At 43.7% G+C, this 16,751-nt stretch overlaps 1 protein-coding gene across 1 annotated transcript; it reads right to left on the bottom strand.

Moving 5' to 3' along the window:
* Positions 1-518: 518 nt before the first annotated feature.
* On the bottom strand, positions 519-9,706 carry ciartb (circadian associated repressor of transcription b). The gene is made up of 6 exons (XM_033635296.2): positions 9,553-9,706; positions 6,887-7,343; positions 6,480-6,555; positions 5,677-5,755; positions 3,556-3,682; positions 519-2,127 (listed from the first exon to the last, which is right to left on the bottom strand). The coding sequence occupies exons 2-6, from the start codon at positions 7,301-7,303 to the stop codon at positions 1,741-1,743; spliced, it is 1,086 nt and encodes a 361-aa protein (XP_033491187.2). The 5' UTR covers positions 7,304-7,343; positions 9,553-9,706; the 3' UTR covers positions 519-1,740.
* Positions 9,707-16,751: the final 7,045 nt, after the last annotated feature.

Genomic DNA, 16,751 nt, shown 5'->3' with positions numbered 1-16,751 from the left:
CAAGGTATGTATGAATTTATGAAATTAAAAGACTGTTCATGGACCCCAGGATGCAGAAATATTTAAATACACCATTTTGAAACATGACAATATTCTTTTTTTTTCCTCACCAAAATTTTGCATAAATTTGGAGCGTTATTTGGGCCCTTTCTGAAAAGATAGCATAGCATGGTCAGTGCCAATGGGTGCCTCAGGTCCTCTAGTTTGATATGATGCCTATGTCTTCATAGCTTTTAAACTGAGCCCAATACTTGATCCAATTTAAGGGTCGACCGTAGACCATTTCATAACCCCCCCTTGGCCTTGGGCTGGGGTCGTCTATACCCTTTGACCCCCCTGACAGGCGTGTTCGAGGGAAGGCAGACATCGGCAACCCACACCAAAACAATCTAGACTGATAAACAGCACTGCAGGGAAGAGGAAAAATATGTATTTTTGTGTCTGGGTTGAACTGCCCCTTTAAGGTAACTCACACAAGCCTGTATAAATAAAATTCACAATAACACAAATTGTAGCCATTTTGCATCAAACAAATATAACCACATTTATTTTGAAAGTATAAAATTTCACACTATAAAGGCCACTTTTCAGGGTAAATCGACAACCTTTCTGTAAGATTTACACAGAGAAATACCTTGTCCCTCTCTGCTGGTCTAACATACTGTCCAGTTCTGTGGCAAAACAAAAGAATTGTTCTACTCCACCACAGAAAGTAGTTGGCAAGATCTGAATAATTTACTCGATACAGGAAATGGCAGGAGAGTGAGAATTCCTGATTTGTACATCCCACAGAGGAGCAGGTATTCTGAATGGTTCTCTCTCTGGTTCAAACCGGCTTACAGGCACAGTTTGACGTTACAGGCACTGTTTGCCTTCTACTGGGAGACTCGAAAAAGAAATCTGCAGTTGACATTCTTTACAATGGCACCAGTCAGGCCACGAGAGCATCCCCACGGAGAGAGCATCCTCTGTTTGTACAAGCAGAACGACTCGTACTGCACACCTCGCTGTCAGAGGCCATTTGGCTCACTGCAGATCTGTTGAGGTGTCCAGATTTGGAGCGTAGCGTTCACATTCCTACTCACTAACTGTGACGTGGTGCCCACTGAGGTAGAACAGTTGTACCAAAAGACTTATTTATAAAGTATACAAATGAGTAACAGTCACATCAATAAACTTAAGAGTAGAGTCAAGGGGTGGGGGGGAGAAAATAACGTCACATTTCACCCACATTTTCAGCACAACAATATGTAGACCACTGACATGTCTGGATATCTGAAAAAATCCCTTCCAGCACACACTACTCCTGCAATTCTTTCCCTTTCAGGCATAATGGCGGTTTCACAGATACTCAAACTGTATTATTGCATCTACAAGCCAGTGGGAACAATTCAGTTGTGAAATCACTAGCTCCGGTGATCTCGGCATGTGAAATCTATCCTTCCCACTCTCACACACGCTATTCAAGAGTGCAAACAAAAAAACAAACATAAGTCAACAGAAGGGAACTAAAGCGGACACTTGTCATGTCAGAGAGGGCACATTCCCATACAGAGAGTACAACATGTTCGTCGACACTCCTTCCACGTTAAAGTGGAAACTGTGACGTCCCTTTTGAAGGCTCCCGTCTCCCCTGAAGGCTGGAATGGGCTAAGCAAGCTGACTGGCTCCCGGCAAGGTGGGCAAGGCCAGGCTGGGCTGTGCAGTGCTTACAGCTGGACGCCCAGCCGTCTGCGTGGACTAGGACCAGCTGCTGTCCGTCAAACCGCCCGTCCCCTTGCGGGTGATGATGCTTTCTGTCGACTTAAGGAGCCTCTCTAGACAGGGTGCGTTGATTTTGCCCGGCGGGGGGCCTCTGGCCACCGAGTCTGTCTTAGTGTGGCTGTCCGTGCTGGAGGACACAGCGTTGTCCTGCGTTAGGTCTCTGGGGGACAGCAGGTGCCTGGGGCCAGCCTGGGCCTGCTCTGCTATGGGGGAGCAGATGGGTGACGTGTGGAGCCACTTCAGGTTACTGGCGGAGTAGGCTCCAGGAGGAGTGAGGTCGGTGACTCTCAGGGTTTTGGCGCCGGCTTGGGGATCGCTGACGGTGACGGGGCTCACAACTGCAGTAATGGTCACTGGAGATAGCTGGGTGGGGAAGGAAACAGTTTAAATTAAATGATTTAGTAGTTTAATATTCAGGGACAATGTCCATTGATCAACAAGAAAACTGTAAATGAGCTTGTGCAGTAAGCTAATACAGTGAAAAGACCAACGCCGTCTACGCTACCTCCGCTGCAACCTCTTCCACCGTCGCTACGTTTGATGTTGTCAGAAACTTTCACTCTAGTGCCATCTATTGGATATATCTATGCCGACATAAAGGTCGCAGGTATGTCAGCAGTGATGGTTGAAACGTTTAAAATTAGCATATCTATTTTTGTACATCGAGAGAGTATAAATGAGCCTCAAGATTAAAAGGTTTAAAGCAACAAATAAACTGCACCAACAATTTTTTTGGCCACTTGGCGGAAGCAAAACAAAACACGTCACTGGCCTATTATCACTATATAACACGGCTGATTTTAATTTATCCAGGGACAGATCCTTTATGCAACGGATGTAGAACAGTAACAGGATCCCTCATTCATACTTTCTGGACTTGTACAAATCTGAATAATTAGTGGACATCGATAAACCTCTTCCTAGTTATAAAAATGGACAACATGCAAGTTGTATTTAGATATTTCACCCTGGATGTATTGCAGCTGTTGTGTTGTTAAAAACAAGGAAAATACAATTTACAAATGCTAATTTGTTAGCCAACAGTTGCAATCAATTAGCATTCATTGGAAGACGTTTCTTTTTTTAGCTTTGATTTGGTCTTCAGTACCTCCTGAGAAAAATATCCTCCTCCTTAGTAGCTGTTTAACTACAATGCATGCTCTCTAGCTAGTTGCTAACTTCATGTGTTTGATGCCGAGCAGGTAGTGTACACCGGTTTTATCAGAGCTTTATCACTGTGAACAGATGTCCGTGGAGCTAAGACCTGCTGTCATTCACACAATTTGTCACCATGAGAAACTGCTGCCACATTATTAATAGTAATATCATCCATTGTTGACATAAAAATATTGATCATAGCAGCTCCATTGTTACTGTGTTGCCTTAGCAAACAGTACAACCTGTTACAAAGTGCTTAACAGCCAGCTTTGTTGTGGTGACTGAAGGAAAAATAGTTGATAGGAGGGTGTGTCAGGCTTAGCCACAGAAATAAATCCTAACCAATTAAATGCAAAGGAATGTTCCAGAGTATTCTGACCTTTCTTATCCCCTTAGGAACACTCCTCCAAAATTACCTTTTATCCTCTGTCATTGTTCTTAGCGAACCTGAGACTGCGGTAATACCTCAGTAAAAATAGCTTTTAATCCCCCTCCCCTGTCCCAGACCTGTGATTAAATAATAATAGATATTTTTGTCCCTCTTTCACTGCGTCGTCACCGTATGTTCTTGGCAGCGCGCCTCCTCTAACCGGAGAGTTCTTACGCAACAGTTCTGTTTTTGTGCAACTTTACCTTCGGTTTCTTGGTAGGAATGGCCTCTTCTGTCTGGGTGACAGTGAGTTGGTCTCGGAGTTTAACGTTAGGGAACCAGCTCTTCAGCATTTCCTCCATTTTAAGAATGATATTGATGTATTTCTCCCTGACAAAAGGAAGGAAGGAGAGAAAGAAACAGAGACAAAGAGGTATTTACTCAAGCTTTCATGCATGAATATGAGTAGAGCCTACCAATAATCTAACCAACCTCTTCTCTGAAATCTTATCTCTCCATCAAGCTCACACAGGAAATAGGCAATCTTGAACAGTGGGTGAACACTTACACTCACTTAGCAAAGCCTGTACTCTGTGTGTGTGTGTGTGTGTGTGTGTGTGTGTGTGTGTTTGTGTGTGTGTGTAAGTGTGTGTGTGTGTGTGTGGGGGGGGGATTGTCTTGAGTACATTTCTCACATGTTTTGAGCTCACACGTGGCCTGATGTATAACAGTTCCGCTCGCCTCTAAATATAAAACACCAAAGCCACAGCGGTCTCCAACAGCGTCATTGTGAAAATAAACTAATCGCGGTGACGCAGTTTGCGTTGGAGGTGGGCAGCAGAGAGCAGCGCCCCATTAACTCCCACCCGTCAAAACCAGATGGTGGGTAGGGATTAGGCCGTGTCATATGATCAGGACCTTCCTGCTATACTCCATTCAGGGCATGTTAAATTCATGTGAAAGATTATCCGCAACAGTGACTGCTAAAAAAGTCACTTTGATCCTATCTGCCATTGTGTTGCTGCAGGGGCTGCCAGCTGGCAACACAGAGCAGGCATAGGGAGCAACGCCGGGAGGGAGGGAGGGGCTTAGTCCACCTTCCAGCCTCTGTCCCGGCTGTCTGCAGAGAGGCTGCCACACCCACTCTTTGTCTCCCATATGAGGGCAGCAGCTGGTGGGTGAGGGCTCTAATTAGTCGGTGCCAAACTCAGCAGCACTTTATCTTACATCCATACACACTGATGCTTCGCTTCCCGTACAGGTATCAGTAATGCGGCTTTAAATTCAGAGGAGGATGGCACATGACACTGCTGATTCATACACAGACTTTCAGTGTAATCATATGACATTATCATAATGTGCTATTATTCTATACGATTTTGCTCTCCAATTAAAATGATTGGTTTTATTGTTTGTTTACTCGCTTAACAGAAAATTGCTTGGCAACAATTTGGATAATTGATACTCGCTGGTTCCAGCTTTGCAAACGTAATCTGCTTTCATATGGTTGTAAATGAAACTCTGTTAGGTTTTTTGACTGCTATTTGAAGACGTCAAACTGGAAGTTTTATAGACTGAATTAATAAATTCCCAGAATCGAATCAATAAATAATGAAATTATAAGCTGCAGCCTGAGTCCAAATTAATAATTTAAAGGGAAACTGAAATCCTAAAATAGCTAAATTAGTTTTGGAAGGTTCTGCTTTACACATGTGGCAAATTTTCTGTCATGAAATGTGTCAAGTCGGAGCATGTTCTTATTGATATTGTGGTATTGATTTCAACCATATTGCCTCATTGTTCTGAAGTATACAAAACCAGACACTATGGAACCTGAGAATGTCAGTCATTTACTATTTAATGACGTAAAACAATTGTGAAACGTCAAAACATTTGAACATTATCATCTTACAGGGACCAAGACTTTCTCCTTTAGAGGGGTGATATCATACTCCATTATACCGTCTGGCCAGTGGAGAGCTAATCAAGCAGACACAAGTGTGCTGCTCCCACAGTGGAGCCTGTTACATTTTTAACAAGGTGCCCAGCCATGGCGAGACCCAGCCATCTCTGCAGTAAATTTATCCTGAATGTGTGGGGGTAGCAGCTCCTCGCAGGGAAACCTGCTGTGAGCCATGTGTCACAGACATGTCGGAGACCACTTTGACCCACAGACAACGAGCACCATGACTGGCTCTTTGTAATTGTATGCTAAACTGAGTGCATTGTAGCGTGGAGATTTCAGCAAAACAAACAAGCTGAACAAAGCAAAATGCCTCAAAATATGATTATAGCTACAGAGCCTTGCGCAGAAGATATACTGGTAATTACAAGATGATAGAGCCCATTGTTTCGTGTATGTAGGTCAAGCTGAGGACACTTACCCCATGCAGGGGTTCTGCAGAACACCCATGATCCTCTGAATCCTGTCCATGGCCACACTCTCCTGGAAACTGCTGAGTCCTGGAAAAGAAGAAAGTTGTACCATGAGCCGCATGAACTGTGTTGACAGCAGGGCCGAGTCTGTGGAGCAGATGGATTGTGTGAAATGTGTGTGTGGGGGAACAGGCTCCCTGCCTCTGTGGTCAGGAAGTGTTGGGTCACACACACACACAAGGTTTGACAAAGATCCCAAATGAAGCAGTTTTCGGAGCTTGTCTGAACACAGTGCAACACATCTTCCAGAGGCCCTTATAATGCCTATCAGACGACTCACAAACAGCAGCTGCTTTACTGGAGATTGTGGTACAGTATGTTCTCACTCCTCTCTGCCAAGCAGCTAATTTACAAGGAGGTCTGAAGCGTGATATTAGTCTCAACAGGCAAAAAAATAACATTTAAATGTCTTTTTTTTTACTCTTAAAGGGGCCTTTTTTAAAACACTGCAGCTGCTTCAGAAGCTTTATCCAAAATGAGCTTCATTATACAGTACACACACAGGAAATAGTTGTGGTTACTGTATAACACCACAACAATACTTGTTTCAGACATCTCGTTCTCAAATCTCAGGGACACATATTCCAAAAAGAGTGGCACATTGTCTATCCAGTCTATTGTTGTTGTTACAAGAAAGAATGAGCAGAGAGAGAGACAGAGACTCGGCTGAAGAATGGCTGTGTTAAACAGTATAAATCCACTGAGATTGCTCTGAAGACAAAAACAGAAAAGAATTAAATGACCGACTTACGTTCTCTGTATCTTCCCGAACGTAGGCCATTCAAGATAGATGACAGCGGATGAATGTAGCATTGTAGCTCCATGCACTGAAAATGAAAACAGATTCATTTGTAGGTGATATCTCTGTCAGAATGTGTGAAAAGGTAACATCAAACTGGCTTCCACGTATAAAATTTGCTGAGTGTGATTTAGATAACCCCTGAACTCCCTTCTATTGTTCTGCTGACTGACTCTGGTTCTTCAGAAAGGCATGACTAATGCTGCATGTAGTTATAGGTTCATCTTTACTGGAAGTGTGATGCATGAGACACTCCAGCGGGGCCGGGGGAGTCGATGTAGGTGATAGGGCACGCTCTAGTTTTGCTGACACTGTCAACCACCTCCTGTGGGAAACAGACACAAGTCAGAGGCGCTCACCTTTCTGCTGAAAATTCGGTTTCTCTCCGACACGTTGGAAATGAGCTGCCGTTCCTTGCACTCCTCCGTGGAGCTGTGAGGTCTCTTCAGTGCTTGCTGAGTGTTTTTGCCATTCGTTTTTTCTCCTTGCTGCGTTTTACACAGTCCAATGGCGCTGTCCCATGTCTCGGTGCAGCCGGGGGGAAATCCCTGGCTGGAGGCCTCCCTGACCTCACTCCAGTTACTGTCGCCCTCCTTCACCTCGCTGCTCCGGCGGCAGCTGCTGTCAGACGGGCCCAGGTGTGGCGGGGTGCTGGGGGACGAAGGTGCCTCTGTCTGGCTGTGCTGTCCGGTATAGTCAAACTCGTGTTCACTCTCATTGTCCTCATTGTCACTAGCCAGCCAGTCAATGGAGTTGTCCGAATCCGTAGCAGACATCCTCGGCTGCAGGCTCTAACTAGCACTGACCATCACTGACCTGTCAGACAGAAAGTCATGGTTAGTATAATTCAACAATACAGATGTAGCTAAAAGGTAACAAAATCAAGCTTAAATAAATTCAGCGTTCATGGGTAAACACTGCTGGTTAGTCTGGATAAAAAACCTGCACCTCCAACCAAGCAGACATGAATAAAGGCCCAGACACAGCAGAACACTCTGAGCAGATGGTGGCAGTGAGACCACAATGACCTGTTTGTTTTGCAGATGCAACACCTGAGCCAGTAAACACTGACTAGCCGCCATCAAAAGCAAACACCAAACATCCCAGTGTCCACAATGACCCAGCATAGCCCTCGGGCGCTCAAACCTTTGTCTCCCAGAATTATAAATCTCCACATCATGACGCCGCACAAAAACAAATACATAAAATTTAACTATCGCCAGCTCAAGTATTTCTCCCCCCATTCAGGCTCTATCAGCCATCCTGCCAGCTGCTACCACCACAATCATTCATAAACATTGTAAGCGAGTTTATTCAAAGAGGGCAGGGGTCTGCCACCATGACGACCAGCGCCTCAGACCGCGGACCTCCCATCAGCACAAGTGACACTTGTGTGGGGGAAAAAGGATTTCACTAAACGAGAGACTGGCACTGTTTGTTCACAACATGAAGTGCGCTGCTTGAATAAAAACTCCTTAACTCCACCATAACACTCTTCACGGACGTTTAATGCGCTTGTGGGATCTTCAGATGTCTCCAACATGTTTCCTCTGTGATTAGTAGATAAAAGGAAGTGACAACAGCATTTTCGGCGCAGGGATTAGTTTTGGTGTGGTGAGTGGTTGACGCCTGGCATGTCTCTGTGCCTCCTGAGGAAATCTGAGGGTAGGGGAGTTAATTGCTCCCCAGGTCTTTGTCACAGGGCGACCACCTTCTGATCTTATTGTTACAGGGGAGGGTGGAGCAGGGATGTGCTGATTTTACAAGCTCCAATAAAACACAAACAAAGAAGGCAAAAAATATAATTGGATGATGATTGCAGGTTATAATAAAGCTCATGGGGGAACACAGTTGACCAGTTTTAGTGTGAACAAAACAATGTGCGAGGAAAATGTCTGTGCAGTGGCCAGATTCACCCAACACAGAGACACAGGGAGGAATAATGTGCTGAGTGTATTTCATATCTGAATATTGAGTACTTGGGATTATACAGCGTCAAAATTCAACATCTAAAGATATATTTTACATTAAAATTGTGACACAACCCAACGCACAAAGCTGCCCTGTACGACTAAATGTATGTGAGCTATATGTATATCAAATTAAATCTAATAATTGTGACCAAGAATAAACATTTTTATCTGTCTTGTCTGTGCAGGTGCATCAAACTTTTGTGATATACTGTATTACATATCACATTTTCACTCAGCATAGGCTACATCTTACGACACAATCATGTTCTCAGTCACACTTTTGTGCTTTCCCACGAGAAGACTTCCTGCAACACAATACCAGGGTGATACAAACCACTGGTGATATCTTACGAAACAAATATTGCAGCATAACATTTGCTTGGTTCAACTGTGTGCCGTAAAACATCATGCACACATCACACTTGTTCATATAGCCACTTTGAATACACCACGCAGGCCTTTCAGTGTTTCAGACAGAAATTCAAATTGCTGGCTGATAACAGCATCTACAGCACTTTTACAGGTCACACATTTCTTTGATAAAACACACTCACAGCAGATTTCCTTTATGATATCCATGTCTCCATCTACCTGTGTAGGTGGGGCACATGAATAGAGATGCCCACCACTTCAGTGTGATTTAAAAACGGTGATACATGTGAATTATGTGAGAATAATTCCCTCATACACAGATTAAGGATCACTTTCCTTCCAAAATAGAAGATAGAAAATGATAAAGTGAATGATCCGATCTGTCCGCGTGAATGCAGGTTTCAGATCAGTTGGGTAACAGACACAATAGACTTCCTCATCAGGCATCAGGCATAGTAAATTTGGGCAGCAGGCACTGTGAAACCAAAAATCGCAGACAGATCCATTTATCGCAGTCACACCTTTTATCATTATAGAGTATTAATTCATCTCAATAATAAATGTTTCTTTATCTGCATGAATTCCTGTAGATGATTTTAAAAATGAGATCCTCTCTGTGTCTCACCTCCACACACACATGATGGGATGAAAATGAGATGTGGATCAGGGGTGGTACGTACCTTCCCAGGATGGAGCGGCTGGTCCAAGTCGTCCGTTGTTGAGCGGTAAATCCAGCAGGACTGTCGGGCAACAGAGCAGCTGATGTGTTGGACGTGCGGTGTGTGAGTGAAGGAGACGGTACAGCCAGCGATCGGCCCGTGTTGCTTCTCCCAAGGCAACGTGTCTGGCGGGGCGGAGTTAGCGCGCAGCGGCTCTCCCATTTGCTCCTCTAACGCCTCCGACGGACAAATCGGCTCCTCGTCTCGGTGCAGCCGCGGAGCGATAGGCGAGCCCGGTTTACATATGCAAATGACATGGAAATGACACAAACACGTGGACACGCGGATCGGTTTCATTTCAGCAGCTGGGCGAAAAGTCAATCCAGGGCTAGTTTTGGTCATTCTACAGGCATTCTTCCTCATTATATCATCTGGATGATGATGCCTGACTTGTGGCATGTCAGTAAACTGAGCAGCCTGGTAAAGGCGCAGTCAGCAGTTTCAGAGGACAGCCGGGATGGTTCATGTGAGAGAGTTTGCTCAAGGACACATAAGCAGACTTTATTTGAACACGCATTGTCTGGCAGTGTGGTCTAGACAGTCATTTCCCCAAAGTTTAGAATACATCTAGCAGTGCTGGAGGAAGAGCTAGGGTCATTTACTGAAGTCAAAGTAGCAAAACTCAAAGTACTCATTAGGCAGAAAGGTCCCTTATATCTTATAGTTTAATTGCTTTATATACTCTTCTTAGGTAAGAATATATCAATGCATCATAATTTATAAACTCATCATGTTTTATGTGTAAAATGTAAAAGTAGAAACAGACACCCTTTCTACTTTAAAGATTCAATGATTTAGGGACATCTTCTGGTAGAAATTCAATATAATATTCAGTTTTCATTAGTTTACAATCACTTGAAAGTAACATAATTGTGTTTCTGTTACCTTATGGCCCTGAAACACCAAGCCGACAGTCCTCTGTCAGTCAATGTTGGGCTGTCTGTGAGCGTCTTTCGCTCTAGTCGCAAAGTTGTGTCCCGTGCCATTGTCCCTCATTGGTCCTTGACGGCTTTTTTATGGCCATATCAGCATGTTGAATCGGTGTCAGCAATGGCAGAGTGTGTTGGAAAATTAAAATTCACTCTGATTGGCAGTTCAGCTCAGAGCATAAGAAGGGAAATGGAAGTGAGGAAAGTAAACAAATGGCTGAAGTCAAGATGCAGCAAGATCAGAACAAACTTGTTACACGAGGTAAGATTATTTTTCGTTAGTCATTGAGCTCTTTAGCAGAAATGGTTTGTGATTGGTTCCCTGTTAGCCTTACAATAAGCAATTATGTCTGTCACCGGGTGAGATCGAGAATGAAGGTTCGATTTATGGCACAAATGTGCAACCAAAACAGCAAGAGAATAGCAGTTTTGTTTTCGCTGTTAGCTATCAGTAGCTATCCCCACTTAGCAAAGAGCAGGCTATCAATATAAGTTCTTTGCCATTAATATCGGAAGTAGTGGATGGTGGAACAACCAAAGTAAAGTTGATGGGCAGATTGATTCTTTTCTAAGTATCGGTTCCTTTGAGTCGATGTTGTTTCAGAATAATCTGAAATCATATTCACAATCATGATCTGATCTGTTTCACACAACTTCTTTATAGCATCCATGTTGTTTCCACATTTCAACTTAAAGCTCATGAATAGACAAAAATCAGAACAACCCCAATAAAGGAGCACATGAAGACACAGTTGGCCTTGGCTGGCGGAGGTCTCAAGTTGAGTCTGATTTAATCAGTCCTCTCTCATTCATTCATTGCTGAATCCAGGGTTCGTGAGCACACGATTTGACAGGTTGACCCAGTACACACACTAAAAAGAGTCATTCAGGCTTTTGGTTAAAAGGAAAATGCAGCGGGGGTGAAGTTGATAAAGAAACATAAAATGGAAATACTCAAGTTAAGTATAAGAATCTCAAATTTGCTCTTAAACACAGTACTTACTACAGCAAACTGAGTTAATTTCCACCACTCAAATTCAGCCCCTAAATTGTGAGTGAATGAGTAACAAATAAAGATTAATTATGATCAGATTAATTAGTCATTATTTTATGTTACCCGTCTGTAAAAGCTCCATCCTTTAAATCATAACAAGTACAACTGACTGTAACAGAAGATGCAATTGACATGCAGTGTGTGTTCAGTCTACATCTTTTTTTTTTTTTCTTCTTCTTCTGTTGTTGGACTCAGTGACGGTAAAGGCGTGACTCACAGGACCTCTGTTTGACTGCCTGAGAGGGTGGGATTAGGAGCACTCTGTCAGAGGCCAGACAAGGATCCTGAGCCTGGAGCCAGTGAGTCACGAACCCTCTCACAGCAAACGTGATCACATGCGTTTAGGAGACACCCACCCACAAAAAGCATAACCAGCCTCCTTTCCTCGACGCCCTCAATTGACGACGAGGGCAAGCAGCATTTAAACAACACGAATCTGCAGAGTGAAGGGCTCACATGTGAGAAAGCACTGCGAGATGTTTACAGAGCCCAAAACGCTGCCCAGACTGCTTTAACAACTGGGTGCAAATCTGTCTGACATAAAATGCAGAAGGACTTCTTGGACTGTCTTCTGTGCTTTCTATAATGAGTCTGCACCATGGTAATTAGATTCTGCCAGCATTTTGTGGTCAGGTGATCATAGACGAGCGTATGTGGCTACTTTTGTTTTATGTGCTGCTGCCAAAGTGAGAAGCAGGCAGGACAAGGGCATCAGCAGTCCAGTGGCCTAACATCGAGTTTACTCTTTGCTGCTGCGCCTTTAATCACATCCTGCTGTGAAGAATGCACCACCACAGACACCAGAGCATCCATAAAGCTGGTTGAGGCGACACGCCTGCTGGCAAAGTGAGCCACTCATGTTGAATTTTAATTGTCCTGTAAGCTGCTGCAATCTATTAAACATCCCATAAACAGTCTCCCGTCGTTCAGCTCCCCAGGCCCAGATCCCCGGGCGACCCCAGACTTTGTGACGACCGAGAGCTTCCTACAGATTCCCAGCAAACTCTCATTTCCCTTTTTTGTCTTGAAGGCTCCCATGTCACTGCGGAGTACATCGCAGCCACTTCAAAGCACAGGAAACGGACATCTACATTTTTTCGGGGGGGATCAAAGAGATATTTCATGCTTGCATGTGGCACTTTAAACTGCATAAACACAGTGTAAAATACAGCCCAAACAGTGTCTGTGTTTATATAGGTAACAGATAAGTACAGCAGCTACTCAATTGTCTTTTGTTGAAAGTGTTTTTCGATGTTAAACCGCAGATTGCTCTGAATGTTTCAGTAAATCTTCTGTGTGAGCTCCTGGAATGTTTATGTATTCACAATAATCCGGCCTCCAGTCAGCTGCGATGGAAATTGTCATCCACATTAAGGACAACAGCAGCAATTTGCAATCTCCTCACAAAGGCAACTCTTTTATCTGTGCATTCTCCTGTCAGGATCCGGGATGAGTCACACAACACAAACTGGCACTGTGATTTTCAATTTGTCAGAGAGGCTGGCTGATTCTGTATCCCACAGAGACTGCATGTCTCCCGCTCTCATTCATAAAAAAGAAAAGCCAAATCAGAGCCCCACGCCCACTTTATTATAGGGCATACGCTACATCTGCTCGATCCCACCCTTTTGGAAAAAGGCAGCACGTGTGTTGACCAAGAAAGTTTGGACGCACTGTAATCGGGTGATGGTTTCATGCATGTGTGTACAATTTACAGTATTGCAAAATCTGTTCCTCATTTTCCGACAGGACGATGTGTCTATTGAGATAGCTTGCCATTGAAAACATTCACTGGAGCGTGGCGCGCTCACTGATAGCCTCAGTTGACCTTACATGTATAGCAAGAGAAACGTGTCCTTACCTGCAAGTATGCTGCAAGTGGATACGGGTGTATAGTATGTGAGAGTGTTTGGGTGCTCCTGGCAGGGGAACATGTTTGTGTGTGTCTTGCCTTACGAGCAGCTGTCCCCTGCAATGAGCCGTGCATATGACTCAGCTTGGTGGACTCTGGCTTTGAGCCACAAGCTGTCCTGTACCCAAATCTGGACCTATGGTGACGTGTGTGTGTGTCTGTGTGCGTGCCCAGGTTATACACCGTGCAGCGTGTCTCTAAATTGGGACACAAATCAGCAGGCTTTCCACAGCATTATTCACATTATAACTGCTCACCACTAATAGCTGGAGCGTTACCCAGCCACAGGTTTGAGCTCGGAGGGAGGAGAAGAGTGGCTGGAATGTTCATAACTGTGTTAACGACAAGTAAAGCCGCTGCAGTGAACGTAAACACAAACATGTGAGCCATGACAGCGTGGATCAGACCTTAAAGACCCATGCACTGCCTGGACAAAGTTGACGTTGGGGCCAGAATATCCAGTCATTGTAGCAATTCATAGCTTTGACAAGCTTACATAATTTTTCCTGTGAAGTTGAAGGCCTCGGAGCAGCTGCTTCGAGTCACCTCTCGTCTCTTGAAATAAATTGAGCATGTCTGCCTCTACAATAGATTTAAACTTTATTGCGCACATCAATCTAGCTGAAACAGAAACTTTGCAGCGTGGATCTCAAAGTTTTCAGCACACTCCAAATGCCCTTGTTTCATAATGTTGTCCTATGTTCCACATGACCTGAAATCACCGTGTACTGGGCCTTACAATCTAAACAAGTGTGCCTCTTGCATAATTCGGGCAAGAGTCTGGACTCTGTAACTCCTGTTGATCTTGGGCCGAAAACGTGTCTTTCACTTCTTACTAGTGTAGCTTACTCCTCCAGATATGTCATCCTGTTACAGTAAATGCTAGTTCAGCCCAGTTAACCCCACCCACACACCAGAAATGTGACTGCACGTAGTGTGGGCACGCTGCAGCAGTGTGAAGGGGGGGGTGCCAGTTGTGTGTGGCAAAGCGCAGCCAATAGCATTTAGAGTTGGTGTTAGAGGTTATGTAGTCAGAGGAGAAGTGATACTGGGCACATTTTTGTGACTTTAAAGGGCTGGACTTCCGGCACCCCGTCATGTACCCTCCCTCTCCCTTTGTGGCTTCTTCCCAGTCCAACTCCACTCAGTCACATGCGCTTCACCCAGAGAGAAAGCTCCCTGACTATTTTCCACACACAGTTCACATGCAGGCAGTTGAGAATGTCTGGCAGCGAATCACTGTCAAATCTTTTGTGTGTGTGTGTGTGTGTGTGTGAGTGTGTGTGTGTTCATACGCTCTCTAATGTCTGAACGGCTGCCAGAGCAGCTCAAGCGACAGTGGGATATCTATCTGCAGGACTGAACATTACATGTGACTGGGGTATATTTTAACTGGGTTATGTAAGTGCTCCAGCCTGCGCTCTCCACGCACAGATGAGGAGGGCTACGCATGATGCAGAGGACTGTGAGCTCACCACAAGCATTACCTTCGCACATTGAATAATTCCTTCACACGGCTGCAACTTGGGGCCGGCGCGCATTTCACAGACACTGGCTCTTCAAGTATTTTCAGTATATTGGTTTTTCCATCTCTAAAAAAAGGCTGTTAAAGATAGACAATACACTCTTGTGATTCATAGTTATTACAGCTCATCTTTGCCGTCAGCAAATGTGCTCATATTGATTTCAGATGGTGTAACATTCTGAGCTAGTAGCAGTATAATATAATCTTAATGTGAGGATTATGTAAGAGGATTTCTGAGATATATAAAAAAAAAAGTTAACCTCACACAAGCACCGACTGCTCCACTCACACTTCCCTGCCATTGTTAGATTCATCCGCGGGTTGTGATCACGTGGCATGACATAAGCAGATAATTAGGTAGTCATTACATGAGACAGACACTTCTCGATAGGTTGATCAAGCCTTTACTTGAGGCTCCCCGTGGAGAGCTGTTGAGAGTGCTGACAACAGGCTAGCCGCCAAATCTATGTCCAATGTAGAACTGCCCACGCTCCCTCTGCTAGCACTTTTATGGGATCATTATGTGGGCGTTTTAGTGTGAGATCCTATCTAGAAGTGATGCGATATGGGCTGATAATTTCTTAGTAGGCAGCCATCCAACCTCACTCAGAGATGAGCTGATGATCATAGCACTTTCATAGCAGAGTTTTGACCCGAAACTTCATCACAGGCCTACACAGACATTATCACAGATGTGCGCTTTCGGAGGTTTGAAGAGATGTTTAAATGATAAAAGCTGTTAAACTGGGACTACTGTAAAACGTCAAATGCACACGGTAACCTAAAATACATTTTGCTCTTTCTTTTTACTCTGGCAGTGTTACTTCACTTGATCACAAACAAAGTCAAATCCAGTTTTAATGAACCCATGTGCTGCTTGAATAACAATACCCCCAAAATGATGTAATATGCTTGTGCTTGGCTGTGAACTTTGTGTAATCTGACACCATTTTTTTTTGGCTTTTTTGTCAGTTTTAGCTTAATATTGTAGTTTTGGAAACAAGTGGGGAAAAAACGAAGCATATTGTTTCAAAGATTACAAAATCATAACATGATCATTTGTTGATTTTTGTTGCTGATTTGCTCTAGACTCTCCTACAGTTTGTAGCAGTGGTTAAAAACGTATCTTTGTACACAAGCTTATGGTTAGGTTTTCAAGTGTATTTTTATTTGTTTTAGAAATTATTATTATTGTTACTATCTAACATTTTTTAAGAATAATAACAATAATAGTACCTTCTTATTTTGTCTGTTTTTATCATGTCCTGTTTTTTTTTTTTTTACATATGTAATACTTTATTATCTTATATAGCCTAATATTTTATGTTTGTCATGTATGATGTATTTTAAGCACATTGAGTTACGCTGGTTGTATGAAATGTGCTGTATAAATAAAATTGACTTGACTTTACTGGTCCAGCCAGAGGGTCCAGATTTTTCCATAGTCATTAGTTCAAGGTCCACACAGTTTAATATAATCAACGTCATACTTGCTTTTGGCCATGTTGTCATCATCAGTCATTCACTCTACAGCAGGAAATGGTGCTTTGAAATAAAAGCTATGTGGCAGAAATTCACTGTACTTCAAAATAAAGTGTGTTTCTTACCAGACATGTTCTGAAGTCCATTCTGAATGGATTTGCAACCCACTTTTGGGCCACAACCCATCAGTTGGGAACCACTGGTATATAGCAGGAAGTATGACATATGCGGCAAAGCCCCCTTCTTCCGGTGAAACAC

The sequence above is a fragment of the Epinephelus lanceolatus genome, chromosome 5 (genome assembly GCF_041903045.1).
Source record: "Epinephelus lanceolatus isolate andai-2023 chromosome 5, ASM4190304v1, whole genome shotgun sequence".
Lineage (NCBI taxonomy): Eukaryota > Metazoa > Chordata > Actinopteri > Perciformes > Serranidae > Epinephelus > Epinephelus lanceolatus.
This window is presented reverse-complemented; position numbering and strand designations above follow the sequence as displayed.